This window comes from Micromesistius poutassou (genome assembly GCF_964030765.1).
Source record: "Micromesistius poutassou genome assembly, chromosome: 11".
Taxonomy (NCBI): domain Eukaryota; kingdom Metazoa; phylum Chordata; class Actinopteri; order Gadiformes; family Gadidae; genus Micromesistius; species Micromesistius poutassou.
Genome location: NC_140281.1, coordinates 16,253,284 through 16,265,693, shown reverse-complemented (window position 1 = coordinate 16,265,693; position 12,410 = coordinate 16,253,284). Strand labels below are relative to the sequence as shown.

Here is a 12,410-nt window from a genome sequence, read left to right as displayed (position 1 = left end):
AGGTGTGATAAAAATGGGTGAATTGTGCTTGCACTAAAACCGCCCCCGTTTACAACGACTCCTAATACTGAGTTTGATTTAAAGTGATCATCTTTAGAGTTAAGTGGTTAGGGTGTTGGACTCCCAGCCATAAGGCACTGGGTTTGCTCCCTAATGTTCCGAGCAGGATGCCCATCCTGACCCCTACCTGATATGCATCTAGATATTAAAGGAAATATAAATGTCTGCATTCGGTGGATGCTTCTTCTATCCAAAGCGTATAACAACACCATGAGTGCATACATTGCATACTATTCCTGAGCGGCCACAGAGGAAACCAAACCCCAAACCCTGGCCGTGGGTATAGGTTCCACAGGCTAAAGGAATCTGTGTGAGCTTTGAAACTGATTCATCATTTACTGGAAAGTCAGACTGCAATGCGGTTGCCTGACAGTGTGCTGTTAGCATGACTCATGATATTTCACTTGGTGTGGACATTGGAGGGTCAGGTTTTTGCCTTGGCAGTGGTAATTTACACCCACTCCCATATCAGGTGTTCCTTTTGGCTCAATTTCCAACCAATAGGCAAAGATGATCTGAATAATGAGATTTTAACTGATAGTTTTCTGATATTCCGGCAGTACTGGTGGGTGGAACTTACCCCAAGGTGCCCCGCCCTGCCATGGGCGGGCTCGGAGGCTTCTGTGTCGGGGGATTGGTCCTCGACAGAGTTCCGCCACCTCTGATTGGCTGATTGTTTCCATGTTGCTGTAGGGGGTATAAAGGGAACACAGAACCAGTGAGTTGATGATCAAATGTAAAATTTGAGCATAAGTGCTAAATAACAGGAAGAATTAAGTGTGATATCCAACAGATGTTTCGGTCTTCCCAGATAGGCTATGTTAATAGATTAGGCTATGTTAATAGTTAATAGAGCTATATCCTGAAACGGTGAAAAGACCTTGCCTGCTAGCAATTGCCTAAAGCAATTAGCACATCTGGGATTGAACGTTGTTTACTATGTGTTTACTTTTGAACACAATCCGCAGGCCAACATCGGAAGAGGGACTTCTAACAGTAAAAATGGTGTTTCACATCTTGTTGTGGTGCCCCAGAAAGCACACACACCCTCGGAGTAAACTCTGAGGGTACTTAAATTATGCATAAAAGTCTAAAAGTCTTTATAAATGTTTTTTGGAACTCATTAAGAGAACCATAGCTAATCTGAGAGACCTTTATGGGCAGAAGATAAACATTACAACATTAATATACAGACATACAAAAAAAAGACAAACATAACAAACAAACATAAATATTACATCAATACAGAGACAGACATCAACAACATGTAAAGGATGACAGATTCACAGGGATTGTTAAAGCTTAAATAACTAACTATTTGGTTGGATTTTAGACTACAAGGAACTGGAGGAGGTGACACAAAAACTACAATAACCACATTTACAGGGAGGATTGCTATAGGAGGGTATGGAGGTGGGGTACTATGGGATACAATAGGTCATGTGACCTAGTCGGCTTACCTTGGCTTTTAGCCACTTAGCGTGGGCGAGCAAAAAAAAACAAGGGAGAGAGACACACATAAAGAGGGCATGTCAAAATGGAAGTATCAGAGGATAAGTTAAATGAGACGGATTGAACCTGAGATAGGGAAAGCAAGAGAGAGAGAGACAGATGAAGAGAGAGACAGATGAAGAGAGAGACAGAGAGAGAGAGAGAGACAGAGAGAGAGAGAGAGAGAGAGAGACAGAGACAGAGACAGAGACAGAGACAGAGAGAGAGAGAGAGAACCACATTTACACTGTGTAAACACAGTAAGACTCTGGCAGGTCAGTGTTTACAAGTTATACAGCCAGGTAGTTCCCTTGGCAACAGGCTGACCACACCCACCCACGCCCGGAGCCACACACAGTTGAGAATTAGACAGTACGCATCACCGGTCGTTGGGCGGGATAACCATCGCTTGAGAATGGCATTAAAATAAATCTTAATTTTCCTGGTCTCTGGGACTGTCTAGCACCTAGCATCTTGGGTTTGTGTAATAAAAAAAAAGCTGCTATCTGTTGTTTCTGGGTGTGAATGCCTGGTTCTGTTCATCGCGTCATATTACTTTGAAGATAAAAGGACTGAAAAGTGACCGTTATCAGAATCACAGAGCGAGAGTAGAGCTTTGACCTCCAACATGGTGGACACCCACACAGAGACAAACAGCTCATCAATAATGTAGTCCCCGTTAAGAGAAAGTCCTGTAGTATGACCGCACGGAGTACACTAGAGACCACAGCACTACACTAGTAATAATACTAGTTTGTAACACTTTGTTATAAACTTGGTTTGTAACAGTATGGATTAATATGGAATAGGTGGTCAAACTAAGGTAAACAACGGTGCAGAAATCTAAACAAGATCTATGATTATTTTGATTGGATTTGGTTATTGTAAAAACAGCTAGTTCACTTGCTGCTATATAAACAAAGAGCAACCATTGATTTTATTGGATTCGATTTCTTAGTTTAGCTTCATCAAACCTGACAAACCTGACTTTTTAAGATCAACATAAAGCCTAACATTACTAAATATCAACTGTAGATACTAGGGTTAGGGTTAGATCTATAATTAAACAGTATTATCTGTGAGTAGATGTCAGAGTCTTTGGTTATAAAACAGATTTCACAGAGAGAGGGAGAGAGGGGGGGGCTCTTGTCCTTTCAGGAGCCTATGAGCTCAGATTTATCAGATTTAGACACAATTCAATTTGCAATCTAGGCCGGGACACAGAGTCCTCAGTCTGTTGCCTGGGCTCCTCTCACCAGAAACCTACGGCACAGCTGGTGTGGTGCAGGCAACACATCTACCAGCAGCAGTTCTTAGATGTAGACATGAGTCCATTATCAGCTCAGGAAGGCTTCGTTCTCCAAACATCACATGAATATCTCTAGTAGTCATGAAATATCCTTTTAAGCAAATCGTGCCAAGAGTTTGATAAATATATAGCAATCCTAAAAGTTCATACGCATGACTACCAAAACTAATAGATAACGGGATGGATATCATTGCATCTGGCCCTTTAAGAAATAATAAGTATGTAAAAGATGATGTAGAGCCGTTGCCTCATAGAATGCAGGTAGGGCAAGCATGCAGGGACCGAATGCCCTGGTGAATCCACAAGGCGTGCCTGAGCCCAGTCCAGCTGTATGTGTTTAATTTTGTCATCAGTAGGAGTCAACGGAGGAGCCCGTCCCATTTATTAGAGGCTGGGGTCTTAATGAGCAGGAATCGCCTTCATTAATCCCCTCTTTAAGACTCTACAATACCAGAGGCCTTGTCTCTCGTCTGTAACGTGGAAACCAACATCAGCAGCGTGAATACAGCGCTGATGCTCAATAATGCAAGCATGTGCATTGTAGCTTGGCTGCGTTTCTGCATTCAACGCTTACATTTTTTGCGCGTACTCACAAACACACTACTTTGTTCAGATGAATGATGCATGCATGTTCAATGTATTGCACTTTTACAGAGTTGCACGCACACGTGCAAACACACCGAAAGAGCAGTATATGTTGTGTGAAGTGGAAACCAATTAAACTTTTTAGGCGAATCAACACAGCTACGCAGATGATTGAGTTTCACAGTTAAACAATGCCCATATATAATAATATAATATATTAATATTAGAATGGCCATTTACCACAGGTTAATGATGACAAAGTCCAGCGTGTACCGAGGGTGTATTATGAATTAATATGAACTATTGATGTCGAGTATCGATTCCATCCCTTGGTTGTGATGGATCCACTGCTGTGTCTGTGCGTCAGGGTTCCTACAAGTTTCTTCAAGTCAAATTCAAGTCTTTTTAAGACCATTTATATAAAAACTTAATACCTATTTCACAGCCTATTTCACAGACCTACCGGCAAAGAAAAACATTTTTTTTTAATTTGTTCATTTATTTCTCAAACAAATGTGAAAATGTGGACTGTGAAGCAGGTGTTGGGAACGTTACTTCTAAAAAGTAGTTAGTAACTGAATTACTCTATAATAAAAGTAACTAGTTACCAGGGAAAGTAATTATTTGCGTTACTGTAAAAAAAACGTGTCGTTGTGAGATGCTTCATTAGATGCGTCGACAAAGTCTTCGCTCCTGGACATAATGTACACTTTACATGCACGTTCTTGCCTTTGACCTCAATGAATTAGTGCTTATATCTCCACCTTGAAAATGACAACTTTTCATCGGATTGCTCCGGACTGCCATTTCTACTGCTTCATCGAATCTGTTTGGTGTTTGTGTGTGCGTGTGGCACGCGTATCCTGGCTTGTGTGTAAAAACACTGGCTCCGATTGGCTACCATGAAACATGACTCTGCCATAGCCAATCATAATCGCTTATCTCGTTATTAGCCCAACCGGGTCTCCTCACTAGCAGTTTGTGTGTGGAGCCAGGGGTGCGTTCGGATTACGCAGTTTATTCAATTAATTCATAGTAACGCACCGCATTTAACGTTCAGTAACGATAATGGCGTTGTAACGACGGAAACAGTAATTAGTTAGATTACCCCGTTACTGAAAAAATAACGGCGTTACCTAACGCCGTTCTTTTAAACTGCGTTATTTCAAACACTTACTAAAGCATTATGGAAGAAAGATGTAACATTGCAGCATAGTAGTCAGTAATTACGCTACATCACCACAGCACAGACTTTCTTGTGTTCTGCTGAGATTTTCTTTGATTTTTCGCGCTTCTGCTTGGCTTGTTGCTTGTGGTCTGTGTTGTAGCGCTGTAACAAAGTGATGTGTGCGGACCCGGGGCAGCGTTGCTTTCTCAATTATTGGTTCCGCCACTCTTTATTTAGGCTACGTTATTTAATCAAAATAATAGTGGTTGACAAATGAAACTTTTGAGGAGAATGCGATACGGAGCAGTTACATACTGCACAAATTTTAAGACCCAGATATCAAAATTCAAGACTTTTTCAAGTCTTTTTAAGGTATTATTTCCAAATTCATAAATTCAATGCTTTTAAGAATTTTTAAGACCCCGCGGGAACCCTGGTGCGTGTGCACGCGTGTGTGAGTGCGTGCATACATCGCCCCACTGATGCATCATTCATTCGCTAGAGAGGCTATATTGAACATCCATGCAGGCGTTAGCAGATTAAATCCAGGGGGATTACATTCCGACAGAACGTACGTACGCAGGAATCCCATTATTCCGACAATAGATTCTGTCAGAGGGATGAGATACATCTGTAATCGGACCGGGACATGTACTATGGGACATGCTATGCATGATGTCATCACATTCCATAGTTACGTAATTCCTGGGATGCTGTGGAACGGCACTATTATTACTGTTGCGTTAATATCGTTATTATCGCATGATCAGTATTCTGTGTATTCTGTGGTATGGCTACAATAATTTATATCAATTTAAACATTAACATATTCAACTTTGAGATAGTCACAATAAAAATTGTCAATAATTAATTCTCCCTTTATATATAAAATAATGATTCATACTTGTATAAACAAGTGGCCTACTCTCCAACTGCCTTCAAGGTTGCAATAGACAGAATGCCTTTATCCTTCAGGTCAAAATAGATGACACATTTAACTTAACAATTATCACCACCAGAAAGTTAAATACAAAAAACCTAGCCATGTCAGGTTATATCAAATAAAATAGAAAATGCTTGAGAAAAATACATAATAAAAGTCAGGCTACAAATATAGAGGTCTGTTTGGGTCACACCTTCCTTCCAACAGCTAGCCCTACAGAGTTCAGCCGCAACAGTCTAACACACAGAAGTAATCCTGGACGCAGTGAATAGAACATTACCTTCATGCTGCTACACCAATGGTTCTATTAGTCCTTAATTAATGGCTGGCCCCTAATCCGATCTGCCGGACAGTGGCTGTTGATTGGCTGATTGATAAGTGAAGATGGAACCCTTGGGGCAAGTCAGAAGGTATGGGGAGTGGCCGTGAAAGTGTTCCGGGCCAATGGGATGCAATGTTGTTAACAGTGTTCTCATGGCGACTGCAATTACCACTAGCTTGTGTAGCCTAATATCAGTTGAAATCTTTGGCTAGTTTTGGAGTGATATTAATAAAAAGTTTGGTGGTTTTGTTACTTAATGTCAAACAAAGTTTGGTCATTTTATTACTATTGGTAAATGTCGAGATAAAAAGTTAAGCTTTACAGGATTTGGCATTGGTAACGCGTTGTTCAGTTCAGTTCAGTTGGACCAGAACAAAGGTATCACTTGTACCTAGAGAACGGGTTCAACAGAACCAGAGAATGTGATTATGAGGGCAGGGTTGGGCCTAAGTTCCTTTTAAAAACATCTCGCTGGCTCCTCTGCTCGCTTCACACTCTCCCCGTAGCACCCAGAATAGAGACGTTTAGAGAGAGGGTATGATGTAATGCCGTCACAGAGCCACACACTGATCGCACTCCCCCCAGGGGTAGAGAGACAAAGATCTCAGGTTGAAGAGAGGTAGAGAGAGGGAGGGAGGGGAGGTGGAGAGATGGGTAGAGCGAGCGAGCGAGCGAGCGAGAGAGAGATAAAAATAGCTAAAGAAAGACAGATCAAAAAGACATCAAGGTGGAGAGAAGGGGAGAGAAAGGGAGAGAATAACCCCTGGAGGGAGATAGAGCATGTGTGGGAAGACGGAGACATTAAGATATAACACCAGAAAGAGAGAGAACGTGTGTCTCAGTCGGTGGGAGCGCAAATAAAGAATGACAGTGTTTGAGAACACATCCCGCGGGAAAGGGCCAACACAAGGCCAAGCAAAGTTCAATATGAAAACGGCTAACAGAACCTCCATGTAAAGGATGCGAACCAGGCTCACAGAATACTGACAGAACTACGTCTAACATAACCTCAATATGAAAACCGGTCACAGAACTTCTATATGAAAACTGGTTACAGAACTTCTAGATCAAAAAGGCTAATAGAATACTGACTTTAATAGAGGCAGCAGAACTTCAATAAAAACTGGTTACAGAACTTCAATGTAAAAACATCTCACATAAACTTGATATAAAAAGGGCTCACCAAACTTTACATTTGAAACAGGCCAACAGAACAGAGGACTGAGGAGAAGCCCCCTCTCTCGTCTCCTTACCTTGACCCCGTGGCCCACGTCGTCCAGCACGTTGTAGTCGATGGGCTTGCGGATGTAGCGCACGGGCCGCTCGATGTTGGCCGGTGCGATGATCTTGTGGGTGCGCGCCGTGTTCTTATTGGTGGTCAGGATGCCGATCTCTCGCCGGGCCACCTTCTCCTTGTGGATGTCCACCGTCTGTCAGGGGAACACCGTAAACGTTGAGATTCACAAACAACTCACCCACAACAGAAAAAACACAATATCCACTCACATTCAAACAGAAAAACGCACAATATCCACTCACATTAAAATATACAAAATCTGGTCACATTCAAGTATTAAAAACCCACAAAACACACTTATCAGCAGACATAAGTAGACTAAAGTTCAATGTGTAGTGTGGGAAAACAGTGATTGTTTAAAATGTTAACAGAGGTGGGAATGAAGTGTCATGTGTCATGTAAGTGTTCCTTTCTGCCAAGGGGATTTTCTGTCCTACGGACAAAGGGCTCCATGGTAGTCAGTCAAGAAGATGTGGATTAACAGCTAACAACTATGAACTATTCAGTCACAGTGAATTCAAATACATGTCATAGGTAGGGGATTATGGCATCTTGCTCAAGGTGGCCTTTACAGGTTAGGCTGCAGGTACTGGAGATCAAACCCAGAATCGTCGCACACCAGTAGCCACTAATGCACCGGGGCCCCCCTGCCGGGACGTTGGCTAGCACGTCGTGCTACAGCGAGAGGACATTACAGAATAACGTGACTGTGCTTTTGATTACAAGGGTCTTAATGTTGCCGGTAAGATCATGGTGCGAACCAGAGGCTGTGCTGCGAGGATCCCGGGGTGGTTATTACGTGCTACGCTGCCCCCATTCATTAGGATTTGTTTGGATTTACACTTTGGCTACAAATAGTATGCAAGGAACACAGACCGACTAGAAGGCATTCAATGGCTGCACATGTTCTGCTTTTCAAATGCATCCAGACCACTCATTCTCCAGGTCATGCTCTCATTCAACAGATTAAAAAAATCATTAGTTATCCACCACATTAAAAAGAGGGAAAGGAAGAGAGGCCAACCAAAGCATTTAGTAATTTTATCCACAGCCACCTTTTAACACTTTGAACCCAGGAGCATTTCGGCTCGGAGTGGAACCCCCTTACAACGAGACTATCCTGCCTCCCTCTTACATAACGGATGACAGAGTTTGTACGCTCCAGGGTTCATGCCCGGTTCCCAGCTGTCAGAGAAGCCCTGTGCAGCCTCACTTGTTGCCAACACTTCATCTCTTCCCTGGGAATTCACTCCCAGACTCCAGGGCCAAAAACAAACTTCTTTAGAGAGAAAGAAAGCGAGATGGGCATTTTGCTTAATGAAACTACTCTTGGGAAACAGCCAAATGCCACACACACACACACACACACACACAGTGGCAGTGTGTGTGCATGTGTGTGTGTGTACGTGTGTGTGCATGTGTGTGTGTGTGTGTGTGTACGTGTGTGTGTGTATGTGTGTGTGTACGTACATACACACCTCCAGGGGGGATACTGGTCCTTTAGTGAACCCCACTGTACTATTCCACGTTCTCTGGTGGCTTATGTACTTCAGCTCAGATACTCTTCTACTGCGTACTCTTTCATACAATGATGTTGCATCACTTTTGTACTGTACTGTCATACGTTTTCTCAGCATTGTACTGTACACTCACTACACTCATATCTCTTAGAGACTACCGTCTTCTTTTGCATACTAGGACAGTCTCCTCTCTTATGTACTGTACATATAGTATTTATATTAGTATTCTTCTCTGAGGGCCAATGGTAGCCTTATGTATGTGTGCCGTGTGTTCCAGATGTATTGTACACACACTGAAGTTGTGTACATACTTCATGCAGTATTGTGAAATGAATGACGCAAGAGGAGAGATATGTACATAAGATCCATCTTGCAATATTTATATACCTTTTGGAAGATTCATGGTCACCACACACAAATGTATAAATGTCATACAAATGTAATAACAATGTGTTTTCTTTCTTCTGGTATATACTAGATCTATTTTTTCAAAACTTGAGAAAAAAAGCATAAACTATACTGCACACAATACATGTAAAAAATAATTATGCCAATCGACTGCTTAAACCATTGAAGAGCTTTCTCCTCCAGTACCCTGCTGAGCCTGTGATCTCCTTTAGCTTGGCCGCCAAAATCCTACTGTGCCTTTCAAAATAAGATGACTCAACTGCACAAAAAAGACAAAAAGACAAAACCCTTCTATGGGATTACAAAGCGTCCTTTGTATCTTAAAGGTTTTTTTTTATTAAAAAGCTCATTTTGAATGATTGATTAAAAAGTTACCATTAGATGGCACTCTTTCTGAAAGTGATTCAAGATGTAACGCAGGACTGGCTAATTATTTATACAGAGATATCTAGGCCAACCTATATCAAAACGTACTCTATGTATTCTGATCCAGAGCTTTGCTCAAAGTGATGAAGTTGAAGGGAGTCACACTTAAGCAAAAGTCTGAAGAACATTATATTCGATTTGGTTGCTTTCCCTTGAAGCTTCTTATCGTTGTCCCATCCTTTAAGTGACGTTATGCAGCATTTCATGACTGCTGTGTGACCCACTTAAGTCTGCAATTGTTTGAAAAGTGGCAGCAATCATTTCTGTTGACAGCTGTTTCCTTCTCCATTGTGAGGTGCTGATTTTCCCTCCAAAAAATAGGACCTTTGACTACCTCATCTCCACACATTGGTGCACGGCTTGGAGACAAGTGGCAGTGGGCAGGTTCCATCCCTGTGTAGTACAGTGCACTAGGTGACATTGTACTGTGACGTAATGTGCAAGATCGTGTATGTATGTGACACAAATTCATGTAGAAATCAACTATTTTGGGAGTGGTAAAATTAAACCATCCGTCTACATTCAATATCAAAGTATGTGGGCTTTTTTAATCCATCAATGAATATAGCATAATAGCACACATCTACTAGCAAACAAGATAATGCATCTTATTCAGATGGAAGCCTTACACTTCTTCTAAGAGATGGTCTCAGAAGCTTTCAACAGCTTAAAGGCCTTATATGGACACTGGCCTTTTATACTGGCCATGGTGGTTGTACAATAGTGGCAGTGTGGAAGTGGGCATTTTCAGAACCCCATTTAAAAGCAGAGACGGACTACTATTAACCACGGCAACAAAGGGCAACTTTCCAAAACAAGAGAGGGCGGTCATAGATACACTGAGCTTAAGTTGGGTCAAAGCGTCCCAGCTCTAGCAGAACGCTCTCCTTATCAGAGAGCACCACCCATCCCAGCTGGCCAGAAAAGGGAAGTGAGAAGGCGACCTTCGGCTGGGGGGGGGGGGGGGGTGGGGTTACTTCCTTCCTGTTCATTTGTTACGAAAGCATGGCATGAACTACGTTCCTTTTTTAGCAAGCCCTCACACTGCATGCCGTTTGACCCCGCCAGTAATGATGGCCTATCCCGTCACTAGTGACCAGTAGAGAGGTTGGGGTTTGACTAACCTAACTGAAAGGTTCTCTGTTGGATCACCAAGAAAACCTGAGGAAGATAGTCATCCCCTTAACCATCTCTTTAACAATCTGTCTCAGCATTCACTGTTCATCTACATAAAGGCGTGCCGATACCTAGAGATACTCTGCACTATCAAGTTCATCATGATCGTTCAGCAAGTTGTAGTTACTTCAAATTTACTTCAACAAGTTTGGTTCTCAGTCGCACTTGAAAGGCTTTGGATAAAAGCTTCTGCTGAAATAAATGTAACACCATTTCCTAAATGACTTGCTTTAGTGCTTTCAAATGATATCCTGTTTAACAGACCTGTCCCAAAACACACCGATCCAAACGATTATTTGGAAATACTTAAGGCCATTGGCTGGGAGAAGTGTAGGCCCAGCCCTCCTCACAGGCAGAGGCGGCTACGCTACTGCATGGAACCAGATGGAATTGACATCACAACTGGCCTTTATCCACCTCTACGCGACTATTCTGTATCTCTTTTGTGATTTAACTGGCAACATTCCTCAAGAAAAACACCAGCTGAATAGTCTATTGTTTATGCGTCACTTAAATAACGTCCCAGACAGTGAACTGAAAAGCATGCCCAAACTAGGTAAAATCGTTTTTCTGTAATACCCTGTCTTTAAATGGAAATGACATTTAGTGAGAAAAGCCTTTCCAGACCAACAGGCCTCAAGTCTTCACAGCTCTCCTCCTCTCTGAGCACTGACTGCATAACAGGCAGCGGCTTTCAAGTCAAGTCTCGTTGGATTGGCTGGGTTCAGCTTCTGTGGACTGGTTTTTAAACGTTCAGCGTGTTCAGTCGATTCAGCTGGCATTGGGTTTGACGATCGGCTTGGGTCTGAGCCTGAGAACAGGGCTCTAGTAGTGCCAGCCATACTTTCAAGTGGAGGATCCACATTCCCGCTGAACGACTGTCAGCCGTATGCCTTCTGAACCCCCTGGTCTCTTCCCAGAAAACACTGAGCTGGAACCCGGATCCATCTGTTGAGCTATAAGGGTTGTGTTTCTGGAGCCAAACTCTTCTCTGGATTGGCTTACTGGGCGTTCTCACTCCCCATTTTGACCACCTCCGTAACCTTTAATTGTGGTAGAGGGTTGACATCCAGAGAGTGAGGGAATTCCTCAATAAACGGTTACTATCATGATAGGATACAAGCTATCTTGGAGGTAGCATAAATAAGAAGACAAAAACAAAATGGACTGCATGGACTACAAATTGACACAAACATCTATTCTCTTGGCCACGCACTACAATATTTCCAGACACACATTTTCTCACGTCCATCTCAAAAACAAATGGAGGATCTAGGTCACACCTTGAACTGCTTGTTGCTTCCTCATCATCACCCCCGTTTTCCCCATCCTCCTCCACAACCACATACTCGAGAAAGGAGGAACCAAGATAAAAAAGGACCTCTTACACACAAGGTTTCCGGCCTGTCTTCTACAACATAGGGATGGTCATGGGTAAACACGGGTGTAACCATGACGATGGAATTCCTTCCGCCTTGCTAGCACCAACTCATAACCAAGCCGAGAGGAGAGGAAATATTTAAAGAACCTCTTGTGGACATGACTATGACCCGCCTGGCCCACAATGGAGGAGGGCATACAAGTGGGAAGTGGGATGCAAGTGAGAGTCGTGGGATGCTGAGTGCTGGCAGGATGGTGAGGTGTTTGAGGGTTTGAGATTCAGATGATCATATTGATACCGGGGAGAATCGTTATGAATTTAAAA

The 12,410-nt window shown here is 42.6% G+C and overlaps 1 protein-coding gene across 5 annotated transcripts in view; it reads right to left on the bottom strand.

Moving 5' to 3' along the window:
- abi1a (abl-interactor 1a) overlaps positions 1-12,410 on the bottom strand; it is a 39,396-nt gene that overhangs the window by 10,707 nt on the left and 16,279 nt on the right. For all 5 annotated transcript variants that reach the window (XM_084475139.1, XM_084475137.1, XM_084475135.1 and 2 more), the window contains exons 3-4: positions 7,132-7,308; positions 641-747 (exon numbers count right to left, since the gene is read on the bottom strand). In XM_084475139.1, the coding sequence (XP_084331265.1) occupies positions 641-747; positions 7,132-7,308 (284 nt within the window). The remainder of the gene's footprint in view (positions 1-640; positions 748-7,131; positions 7,309-12,410) is intronic.